The 13,213-nt window shown below is 34.3% G+C and overlaps 2 protein-coding genes across 2 annotated transcripts; one reads left to right on the top strand and one right to left on the bottom strand.

The window, feature by feature from the left end:
• Positions 1-41: 41 nt before the first annotated feature.
• Positions 42-959, bottom strand: DET2 (3-oxo-5-alpha-steroid 4-dehydrogenase family protein). Its single transcript, XM_078996201.1, has one exon. The coding sequence runs from the start codon at positions 852-854 to the stop codon at positions 90-92; it is 765 nt and encodes a 254-aa protein (XP_078852327.1). The 5' UTR covers positions 855-959; the 3' UTR covers positions 42-89.
• A 2,185-nt stretch (positions 960-3,144) lies between these two features.
• On the top strand, positions 3,145-4,034 carry LOC145046681 (uncharacterized). Its single transcript, XM_078994962.1, has 3 exons — positions 3,145-3,190; positions 3,252-3,691; positions 3,768-4,034. Exons 1-3 carry the CDS (start codon positions 3,145-3,147, stop codon positions 4,032-4,034), a joined length of 753 nt encoding a protein of 250 aa, XP_078851088.1.
• The last annotated feature ends 9,179 nt before the right edge of the window (positions 4,035-13,213 follow it).

Consider the following 13,213-nt stretch of genomic DNA (forward strand, 5'->3'; position numbering starts at 1 on the left):
ACAAGATGTAATCACACAAAAAACATTTATCAACAAGAATATGACTAGAAAAAGAAGTTTGACATTAATGAACACGATAATTCAACAACTCAATACACAAATGGGATTACAGCCTTCCTCCCTTTGGGATAATCTTCACCAAATTTCTCCATATACCACTTGTGATTCGCACGTGCCCTTGGCACCAAGTTGGCACAAGTGTATACGAAAAACCCTAACCCGACCCATGACCCGGTCATCAATCCCCAACCCAACCACTCTACTATCTCACCGGAGTAATTTGGGCAGCTCACAAGTTCAAAGAAACCGCCTCTCGGAATCTTATACCCACCGCCGGCACTCTTCAATTTCATCAATTCCATATCTGATTTCACATTCACCGCCATACCACCCAAGAAAACCGCCAATCCAACGCAAAATCGCCACCAGAACCACTCATCGGCCCGGTAATCTGCGTATTCAGACACCCATCTGGTCTGCAAGTAAGAATTGAAGAGGTTGAAGGTGAAGGCCATGAGAGCGACACTGATCGGATACCCATTTGAGAGTTTGCGGCGGAGGCGGAGAGGGTAGATGATAGTGCGGTGGAAGTAGTGAAAGATGAAAGGTGTAATGAGGATGATTGATTTTGGATCAGAACGGTGTTGGCCCAGTGGGAAGAGGAGGAGTGTGAACCATAGGGTGGGGCTTTCCATGAGGAACCAGGCTAGTGGTGGGGGGATGGTGGGACCCCATCCCTTCCGGTGGTGCTTGCCGTAAGGGGCGGTCGTGAACTGGCAGGAGATGAAGGTGGGTGGTGCGATGAGGAAGTAGGAGATAACGGAGTAATGGAAGAAAGCTTGATCGGAAGGCATCTCTGCAGAAGGATCTACTGTGATCCTTAAGAAATTGGGGTTAAATGCATCATCTCCGATTCCGAAAAGCAAACTTCGTTTAAAAATGGTGGACACCGATGTGAAAACCAATATATCCTTATTATATGGTTAAGGTAATGGTTCTTTTTTTTTATTTAGTAATTTAGTAAAAAAAATTAATATCATTATAGAAGTCGTTTAACAGCAATAGATGATTTACAGGTTTTGAAATCAGAATATAATTTTTTCGAAAAAAGAAATCAGAATATAATAGATAATGACAATTTTAATTTTATTTCCATCGAATTGATAACTTAAAATGGAATATTATATTAAAAAGATACAATTCATTCGTAATTTAATGTTTCTTATAAGGTTATATAATCCAAAATTAACGATATAATCAAAGCTAGTTTATAATTGTGTTAAAAAAACTAAAACTGATACACAATCAAAACTAGATTTTGTTAATTAAAGGATTATATCATTATATATGTTGAAACTGTACCAGTTTATGGCAATGATAAATACATTGTGTGTGATTTTAAAATTTAAATAGTTTTTTTTATTATAATATTATAATAGAAGATATGAAAATAGGAAATATGTTGTCATTCTTGTATTTAATCCTGTATAACTACTTGAGACTATAATAATCGATTTTGTTATTTACTAGTAACTAGGGAAGAAACCCTGTAAAGCAGTGCAAAATGGTCAAAGTTGAATGGGATAGGAGAAAGCCATCTGTTGAATTAAAAATTACTATTTATGTGAGGGAATGATCATTTCATCCTGCTGTTTAGTGTAAATGACCGTTTTACATGATTAAAAATTTGTTCCTTTGTAGCTTAACCAAATATTCAACTCATTTGCTAAAATGTGACAAACTGACAATAGAATATATGTAAACACAATTTAGAGTTTTGTGTTTTTACTCTTATTTTATACATCAGTGAATTAGTTAAAAGAGTGACATAGGATGAAATAAACAGCAGCAAGGAATTTATATTGAAGTCAATCTCGCAGCTGAACAGCCTTACAAAATGGCCTTTCATAAAATTAAAATCTACATTAGTCAGTTATAATGAAAGGAGTTATCATTTCAGCTCAATCATCAGTCATCACAAATGAATGATGAATCTTTTAAATCATTGATGAACTTACATTCCCCAATAACCTTGTCCACTTTTTGTCTCTTCCAAATGAAAATCTCGTAAACTCTTTGAACAAAAATTTCGTGTAAGTTACATTTTGGTCCCTAATATATAGTCTATTGATTTAATTGTGGCCCCAAAAAGTTATTACTTGCAATTTTCGTTCTTATGTAAAGTTCTTGCAGCATTTTCGGTACCTGTTCCAAGTTAAATTACTCTATTTGGGCTCAAAGTATACTTAACTTCTGCAATTTTGATCCCAAAAACAGTCATTTTTACGTAAATTACTCTATTTGGGCTCAAAGTATACTTAACTACACCATTTATAATGTTGTTAGAGTTTTTTTAAATATAATATTATAATAGAAATGAAAATACGTAACATGTTATCATTCTTGTATTAATCCTGTACAGCTACTTGAGACTATAATAATCGACTTTGTTTTTTACTAATTCAGATAATCATGTAAGCAATTAAGAATAAGAAAAGTGATTATTAAGATAAAATTTAAATTATCTACCAAGTTATTGAATTTAAATACCAAGTTATTGAATTTAAATAAAATTTAAATTATTTACTTAGTTATTGAATTTCAATGTGAGGTTAGATATTTTTGAAGACATATTTGGAATGAAAAGGGATGTCGTTTAACTCTTTTTTGTGTAATTTTAACTAGATTATGACCCGCATTAAACGCGGTGGAACGCATAAAGAAAAAATAAGTGTATATAGATATTGCAAAATAATTATAAAAAATCAAGGTTATTAGTATTATTGAAATGTGTAGAAAATATACTGAAGTTGGTAAAAATATATATAGTCGTTGAAGGACATTTTCGTAGACATATTTTTTGTTTTATTAATTGAACAATATTGCTCGTCACAAAGTACCTTCAAACATTTTTTACTCGTGACATTGGAAACAGCTATATATAGCTAACCATGCGTGAATCGATAGTCTACAATAATAATAATAATAAAATGAAACCCTGTTAGTTAAATGTTGTTCTGAGCAGTGCAAGTTTAGGATGTGGGTTTCTTGGATGAGTGAGGAAAAGTCTTTCCAGATAAAGAGTCTTATAAATGAGCATAATTGTGCAAGAAACTTCAAGTTAGGTTCAATTGTCAATTATTCATGGATAGGTACCCATTACACAACACAATTCTTATAGAAACAAAAGGTTAGTGTGAGGCTACTTGGGGATGAGGTTAAAGAGAAATTTGGTATAGATGTGAGTATAGGACATTGTAGAAGAGCAAAGAAGTATGCAATTGAACTGATTGAAGGAACATTAGTGGAGCATTATGCAAAGTTGTGGTCATATGGTGAGGAGATTAGAAGATCAAATTCAGGATCAATAGTCAAAATTGATGTCAATTCTATGCCAGATGGTAAGAATTATTTTAGCAAACTTTATTTGTGTTTTGAAAGGCTTAAGCAAGGGTGGAGAGGGCGTTATGGAAGGGTTATAAATTTAGATGGATGTTTCTTAAAGGGCTTACGTAGTGGTGAGCTCATATCTGTTGTAGGAAGAGATGCCAATAATCACATATTTTCAATTGCATGGGCAGTTGTCTGTGTAGAGAACAAAGAAAATTGGAAATGGTTTTTGGAAAACCTTAGATATGACTTGCAACCGAATGATGGTTTTGGTATAACATTAATGTCATATCAACATAAGGTTAGTAGTTTTACTTCCTAATTTAATAAATTCTAGTTTCATACCCTTTATATAATCTGTTACCATGGTTGCACAGGGGTTGTTAGAGGTTGTGAACGAAATACTGCCTATTGCTGAACATAGGCAGTGTGCAAGGCATATTTTTGCCAACTTTAGGAAAAGATTCAGTGGTGTGCATTATGAAAACATGTTTTGGAAGGCAAGCAAGGCATCCACTGAGCCTTTATTTAATGTTGCCATGAAGGAGATTGAAGGGCTTAACCCTGTAGCCTTTGCTTATCTTATGGACACCAACCCCAAATCTTGGAGTAGAGCATTTTTTTCAAAAGGGGAAGATGTGTGATGCATTGGAGAATGTGTTATCTAAGAGCTTCACCAGTGTGATAAGAGATGCTAGGAAAAAGCCAATCATCACCATGTTAGAGGAGATTGGTGATGGGTCTTATACAAACAATCCTATGTGTGCATGCAACCCTAGTATTGGATCTATGTTTTCACTATTAGTTATACAACTTTATGAACACAAAAAGAAACCTGGCATGCTACTATAATTTTCGAAATTCATATATAAAACTATAATACATACCTTTTGTTGTTATATAGCAATAACAACTTGTTCCTTGAATTTCCTTAGCTCTTGAAAGCAAGTACCACAAGTGTAGTACCTCTAATGGAGTCACAAACACCATATGCAACTTGGATGAAGAGGAGAAGAAAAAGAGGCACCAAAAACGGCTGGAAACCCTAATGAAAGTGTTGTCCACGTTTTTGGAGCCTAAGGGGTCCATTATATACTTGTGTGGGCTGCTAGGGTTTCAGTCAAAACCCTAATGGACAGCTTAAACTCTAAGCAGCCCATGGAACCTTCTGGATAAGGCTATGGACGAAAATATGATGGGCTTCCATCATAATTTCGTTCACCCCTTACTCCTTTAGCATTCCTTAGCCCAATAACTCAATTATCCAATAATTGCAGTCCAGTCCCCTAAGTTTAATTAATCTCTTTTAGCCACAAAATTAATTAACAATTAATTCTTGACTAATATTAATTAAACAATATGATTTCTCCTTTAATATATTATTCTCATAATATATTAATAAATCATATTTAAACCTTTCTCTCCTTAAATCATCCTACATATTGCTATGGTGAAGGCAACCCAAAAGGACCATGCTCATAATCGGGTCAAGTACATACCAAAATAGTTATGGACTTAGACACTAATCCAACAGTCTCCCACTTGGATAAGTCTAATAACTATTTTCCGTATGACTTCAGAACCTGATCAGCAATCTTAGCTTTCAAAAGCTGTTGTCAACTCTGATCTTATCAGATAGTGTGTCCTCTAGATAAGGGATTATATATTCCTCCATTCTCAAGATATCGTATAGACATAAGACATGAATTTCAATCATTCTCTCTATATTGTTTCCCGACTTCCGATTTATGACGACTGACAAAAGACTACAATTGAACACATCAACTTAGTCCCGGCTTGGCCAAGCGCTTAGGTGTCATCACTAAATCATCGAGAGGCCCACATATATCGCTTTTATCCCACTTTGGGTAAAAGGAATGGATAAACTTTGACTCAAATGCTCGCTTGCATTTACTGATCGAATCACACACAACAATAAGTTTTATAACACCAAGTTACTGGTGCGTTTACTTATTATCAATGTGCAACTGACCAACAAATAACAACTCACATGTCTCGGTTTCAAGAATATACAATATTATCGTCTCACTAATCACTCGTGATAAAACCATGAAGTGATCCAAGTGAGCGTGGGTTTAATCCAATACTTTAATCTTATCAAAGCACTCACGAACTCTGCAGCAAACTTGTGCCATGTCTAAACACTTCAGACAATCTACAGACAGATTCATGACAGTCTTTATTCATACCTACTCCCAACGTATGACCAACTGTGGATGTTTGAATAACCTAGTTATTCTGGAAGTCAAAACATGCAAATTGAAACATAACAACAATACTTAATCCTATATGGCCCCAAACTTGTGAGAGTAAATAAAACCCTTCTATTTATCCACCATATTGATTACTCATTATTTATCATTTAGTGTTTCGGATAATCAACTCATTGCTTGAATTACAACAACAATTGTCCCATGCTCTAAGCATGCACACCGTGTTTCCTATGGTCCATGCTTTGTGAAATAGATCAATTGAACACATTTCCAATCATTCTCATTTCACAACTCCAAATCCATTTTCATAAGTGTAAGAATATCAAATTCTCGCTACTTATAGAATATGCTAGATCTTAACACTTTATGCAACGATCCCTTCATAATGTCATTGCACTATTGCCAATGATATTACAAAGTCTTCTATCGGAGATTGTTACAAGACAATTCCTTAGATATGATGTCTCTCACTCAAAGTACATTCCTTTGAACATCCTTTTGCATAAAAGTTTCTAATCTAGATTTTCAATATTTACTTCCTAATATGAACACGCTTCCATATTACCCTCATGACAACCCATTCTTAATAGAATCTTTTCTATTTGTAATGATGTCGATATGGTCCATCCAATATGGAAACATTTCCATATTTTTTCAATACTATACTTCCAACTACTCACAAGCGACCAATCCTCGTCGAACTTTGGATTGTCCTTTGATAGTTGTTTAATTATTTTAGTCAAAACCAATTCTAGTCCCTTTTTTTTCCCTCTAAATGCGCTAAACATTTGGAAAATTTTAGAATGGTAAAATACTATAGCATTTGCAATCGATCCTATACCCGAAGCGTATGGGACACGATGCATAATGTCCTACATAAAGATATGATACTTTACCAATCTTTTGCCATAATATTTTATGTGTCATGTTCTCATAATTCGAACTATGAAGAGGGATGCCGTAATCATAATCGTTTTAAGAACACACAATGTATCCTTTGACTGAAAATATTAAAATTTCTTAATCTAAGCTTTAGATTTTGAAACGGAGTATAATATTCTCTCCCTTAATTATAGCAAAACAACTTTTCAACCCATGCAACTTTGCAAATTGAATCTTTGTTTTTCTATAATTAATATTGCTAACTTGCAATACTTTCCATAATAATCATACAATCATAACTTTTATGCTCCCACTATCATGATGATTACTATAAAACATAACACTTATGCTCCCACTAGCTTCGACATGTATTCATAAACATCTTAACTTTCAGAAAGACAATAACTATTGAATTTCTTAAGTCCATGTTTCTAATACTTAGTGCTTTGATAATCTTTTATCAAGGCTTCTTGAACTTATATACCTTTGCCTTAGATAGTTCATATGTGTGTCTTAACAATTAAGACTAATTGCCAAACCTCACAATTCAAATTATGGAAAGGGATACCGTAACCATGATCGAATTCGAGAATGCAATTTTACAATCACTATCTTCTTAAAATCTTTCTCAGTGAAAGCATTTCCTCACAATCATTTTCATGAAGGAGGAAATCTTATGACACTTAGATTTAAATGGTGTATTTGTTCCTATCCATGTGAATTTGTTAAAACCAAAGTTTATGACAAATTCAAACTCATATGGACTGACCTTTCTTAATCTTGATTTCTTGCCTTATGGTAGCACAGCTGCCCACCACGTCATCCAAGTAGTTAATCAGCTCACCCTTTCTTATCAATGTACTTTCATTGATCAAGGTCCTTGCTTTTTATGCATTCAAATGAGAATTCATAGAACTCACATGCATAATTAACTCGATTGGATTGGCACAGAATCAAAATAATGTCAACACGATAGGTTGTAAACCTCAACTCGTGCGCTAGTGATGATCGATGAGGTTTATTTGATTTGTTCTTGAAACTTTTTTTCAAAACATTAAAACTCCCACTGACCTCTTGACATATATGATTCTCTTTGTCAAGAAACATTTCTTGACAATCAAATATTCAAGAGTCAGTGCAGTTATTATCAAGACAAGAACACTTCACAAGTTGGTCCTAGTTGGTCTTTGTCTTATCCAATACATCACAACTTACTAATCTCAAATGTACAAGAATGAGAAAACTTTTCCAAGTTCCATATTTGATGAGTGTTATAAACCTACTTAAAACTTTTCACTCAATGTCACAATCTTGACTTTAAGACTTGATATTGGAACGAAGTATGATTGACTTCTTGATTTAACCATTTCTACAATACTTGATTCCTCTTCTTAGACATGCAATTGCACTAAGACTCACTTAGAGGATCTATTGATACATGGTTCTTAATCTTTAAGACTTATCATAAAACACAATAAAAGGTACTCTCCCTTCTTTCTAGAAGAGAGAAACTTTTATCTTTCTGCCTACTTGATTCTTCTTTATTCGTTCTACTATTCATTGAAACTCTTTCAATCAATCTCAGAATTACACTTAATCTTATAAGTATAATCACATTTACTAAACTTTAGTAAATCATGACGAATATCTTTGTCACTCTTGTGGTGGACTTGATCAACGCACAACCTAGTGTACTTGATCTCCTAGTCTTTCAACTGACACTTTGCCAAAGAATTAGTCTAAGTTTCCCAAATGTGAAAGTTTTCCATTCATCATACAATACACATTGCATGATTCCAAGTTTCTGTCCAATTGAAACTTGGGCGATGAGAAAGTCTCTCTATTTGGTACACTTTTGACATTTCCATAATTAAGAATCAAATCCATTTTGCTAATAATAGAAGTACATGAACATCAATTTTTCATATATTTCATTATAAGGATAAATAAATAAGACAAAATCAAAATTTATTTTATTGCGGAAAAAACTTGTCCTTACAATGCAATTCAACTGAAAAACTATGTTAACCATCTATTCTAACTCCAAGTTGTAGCTCAAGAATCCATTCTTCAAGTAATGCGATCGAAATCCATTTCTTCATGATCAGATTCAGCTCACTTCTTTTCTCAAGCTTCCTTTCTTTTCTTCGATCCTACAAAACATCAAAATGTAATCTTATCACATCATGTATTAAGAATCTAGAATAGGAACTTAAAAGAGTTAGTTAATGGATTTTACCTGAAGCAGAGCCATACGTCTTGACTCTCCCATCTCTTAGATCTCTCAGGTAATTAGGGCAGCTTCGTCTCCAATGCCCCTTCTCTTGGCAATAAAAGCAAATAGACTCCTTTGGCACAACACATCGGACAATCACAGACTTAGTTCTTTCTGGACTTCCAATGTTGCCAGTGTCCATTGAAGTTTGGGAGTTTGATTCACTAGACAAATTTGCTTGACCAGCACGCCAAATCATTGTTGATTCAGCAGCTATAAGCAAATAGGTGAGATCAATTAGGGTCACGTCGTGGTCCATCATATAGTACTCTCTAACGAACTCACTATATGATTCAGGAAGTGACTGAAGAACCCAGTCAACAGCCAACTCACTTGAAATCTCGACACCCAACATGTTTAACCTATTAATGTATGACTTCATCTCTAAGACGTGCGCACACACAGGTTTCCCATCTTCGTGTTTACTTGCCAAAAGGGCTTGAGTGAGCTTGAACGTTTCAAGCCTTTGAACTTGTGGGTCAGGGAGAATAATTGGAGGAGGTGGAGGAAGTGAAGCATGACTCTCATTTCCTCGATCGTATCTCGGAACGTCATCTTCATTTGGAAAGCTTGTTCCAAAGGATTTGGGAAGACCATTGTAAGATTCAGACATCTACAAAACGGGAGAAAATTCAAGTTATGTTGATTAGAATTCTTGATGTAACACCCAAATGAAACATCAAGCTAGGATCCAACACAATACTCTACAACCTAGAAGAGGGATGCCGTAATCTAGTTGCAGAATATTTGAAGGTAGGTAAATGACGATTTACCAATTTCCACCATGAAAAACGAAAAAGAAGTTTAAGTTTTAAATGAATTGAAACTCCTAGATCTTTTGAGACTCATTGAACTCTTCAATGGCATGTTTAATCTCGATTATGCCCTACTATTCGTGACTGGGATGCCGAGGATCACAAACAAGGTGTAAATAACCATACGAATCACGTGGTGCACCCAATGCTACTATCACCTAATTAATGTGCCGGTTAGCCACACACGCTCCATTGATCTATGATAAGCATCGAGCCACCCTTTGCCACCAATGTCATCCCCAAATTAGTGTGCCGGTTAACCACACACGCTCCACTAACGTTTGACAAGGGTACGAAGTGTAATTCCATGGGTTAGCATACAATTTCACATTTTGCCTAAAGTAACTATGATTTGGGAATTTGAAAAAGCATTTAGTTACTTTGTACTTCATTATACTTATAATGGAAGGTTTCTGTCCTATCCTACCCGTTCGGCTAACGACCCTCCACTAGTCAAGAGTGCGGTGGGTAAGAGTGGATACCCATTCAATCGCCATTTTATAGGCAATTTCCTTAAACACCCCTTATAGACTAGCTTCGTGAATGAGGCCTACTAACGGTAAGACTGAATTTTTAGTTATACATATATAATATTAAACTTTTAATGTTATATATAGTATAAGGGTGTATTTTACACTTTTAAAATACTAGGTGGTTTAAATTATACTTTTAATTAACCAAAATCATTATGGATTTATTAAATCTCTTTTAATTATACACTTAATTAATTTAATAAAACCATAAGGGTTTAATTTGAACTTTTCAAAATCAGGGTTTTGGATTTTAGACTTTCAAAATTAACTTTTAATCAACAATTTAAATTCCAAAACTTGAGGGCAAGTTTTGAAACTCTTCAAAACAATTAGGTTTTAATCTCACTTAAAATTTTCGAATTTAAGACATTTAAATTAAAATTTTAAATATTAAAACTCTTGATTTAATAATTACCATAAATTAAACAATTAATTTAAATTATTAAATCACAAGGGATTATCTAGATCATGAGGATAATTACCAATTATACATCTAAGATATCCTAATCCCTTGAATCCCTCTCTAAATCTCGAAAATAAGGGATGGGATAATTCAAGATCTTTAATTACCATATTTAACAATTAAAAGATAATTACAAGATATGGGATTATCCAAATCCCTAAAATTTAGGATCTAACCTTGGGGAAGGAGGTAATTTCGAAATCCAAGGGTTGGATAACCCTAGATTTCAAAATCTTGGAGGCTAAGGAAAGGATTTGGGAAACCCTAGCAAAAATCGCCATCTAGGGTTTTGCAACCCTAATTGCGAAAATTACCTAGCCTTTAGGGTTTATTAGCCATAAACCCTAATATGTCAAGTTCACAAATTTGAATAAAAGCTAATTGAAAACAAAACCAATCGCTCTGATACCACTGATGGGTCTTATACAAACAATCCTATGTGTGCATGCAACCCTAGTATTGGATCTATGTTTTCACTATTACTTAACAATTTTATGAACACAAAAAGAAACCTGGCATGCTACTATAATTTTCGAAATTCATATATAAAACTATAATACATACCTTTTGTTGTTATATAGCAATAACAACTTGTTCCTTGAATTTCCTTAGCTCTTGAGAGCAAGTACCACAAGTGTAGTACCTCTAATGGAGTCACAAACACCATATGCAACTTGGATGAAGAGGAGAAGAAAAAGAGGCACCAAAAACGGTTGGAAACCCTAATGGAAGTGTTGTCCACGTTTTTGGAGCCTAAGGGGTCCTTTATATACTTGTGTGGGCTGCTAGGGTTTCAGTCAAAACCCTAATGGACAGCTTAAACTCTAAGCAGCCCATGGAACCTTCTGGATAAGGCTATGGACGAAAATATGATGGGCTTCCATCATAATTTCGTTCACCCCTTACTCCTTTAGCATTCCTTAGCCCAATAACTCAATTATCCAATAATTGCAGTCCAGTCCCCTAAGTTTAATTAATCTCTTTTAGCCACAAAATTAATTAACAATTAATTCTTGACTAATATTAATTAAACAATATGATTTCTCCTTTAATATATTATTCTCATAATATATTAATAAATCATATTTAAACCTTTCTCTCCTTAAATCATCCTACATATTGCTATGGTGAAGGCAACCCAAAAGGACCATGCTCATAATCGGGTCAAGTACATACCAAAATAGTTATGGACTTAGACACTAATCCAACAATTGGATTGTATGTTATGGAGAGAATATACAATTTAAAGATTAAAGGTAGTTCATGGCCTAATTACAAGCATTGCCCAGCAATTACACTCTTTCTGAATCAATTAAAAAAAGCACAAAGGTACTTTCTAATCTCTGAACTCATAAATTAATATAATTACTTATGTGATGTCTACACTAGGTATTGGCAGGTTTTACCAAGTGGTCTAAACCAATTTGAAACAAGAAACATGGTTGAGTCCTATGTTGTTGACCTGGACAAGAAGACTTGCACTTGTAGAGTGTGGCAACTTAATGGGTATGGATGTGTGCATTGAGTTGCAACTATATCATTACTCAATAGAGATGTTGGTGGTTATGTTGATACAATATTCTATGGAGCAATCTACAAGAACACCTATAAGTATCTAATTCAGGGGATGAATGGTAGCAACATGTGACCACCTACTGACTTCATACCACCTCTTCCACCAATGAAGAGAAGAATGCCAGGTAGACCAAAGGTTAACAGAAGAAGAGATGCATCAGAAAAGCTACCAAGGCACACTGTGTCTAAGGCAGGGGAAAAAAATATCATGCAGTGTTTGTAAAAATGTAGGGCATAACAAGGTCACATGTCCTCAAGCTGAAAGACCTCAAGTGCAAAAACCTTAAGTTGGTAGGAGGCACAAACTAAATGTTAAAAAAAAGGAAAACATGTGTCAATGGAAAAGGTGAAGCAACAGGAGGGGTCAATGGAAAAGGTGAAGGAGCAGGAGGTGTCAATGGAAAAGATAAATGTGAAGGAGCAGGAGGTGTCAATGAAGGGTAAAATGGTCAATGAGCAAAATCAGTGTATGAAGGGCAAAAGGGTCAACGACCAACAATTGTTGCTGTTGGAAGGATATCTAAAAGAAAGAAATCAGAGAGAATCATAAAGATGAAACTTGCTAAAAGGGTGAAGGGTAAAGATGGGAAAGGAGAAACAAGTGTAAACCCATTGCAGCTTAATGATTAGGATCTTATTTTGTTTTAGTTGTTATCTTTTAACTTGGTTGTGTTTGGTTGGATTTAAGTGTTAAGTTTGGTATTGGGATATGGTAGGTTATTAAGTTTGGACTTGGACTAGTTGTTATGTTTTAACTTTGTTGTGTTTGGTTGGATTTAAGTGTTAACTTTGTTTAATTTGATTGTTAATATTTCGTACATACAAAACATATCAAACCCCAAATATAACCACTTTAATTAAATAAAGTACATTACAGATTACATAACAACTTAAAGGAAATAAAGTACATTACAAGTTTCAAAAGACATCAAAGTGCATTACAAGATACATAACATGACAAGTGGTCCAACTGACCTTCATTACAATTTGTACATGATTAAACAAAAAAAAAATACCCAACTACATACTAGGTAAACCTTCAACTT

The sequence above is a fragment of the Lactuca saligna genome, chromosome 5 (assembly GCF_052625555.1).
Source record: "Lactuca saligna cultivar CGN05327 chromosome 5, ASM5262555v1, whole genome shotgun sequence".
NCBI classification, from domain to species: Eukaryota; Viridiplantae; Streptophyta; class Magnoliopsida; order Asterales; family Asteraceae; genus Lactuca; species Lactuca saligna.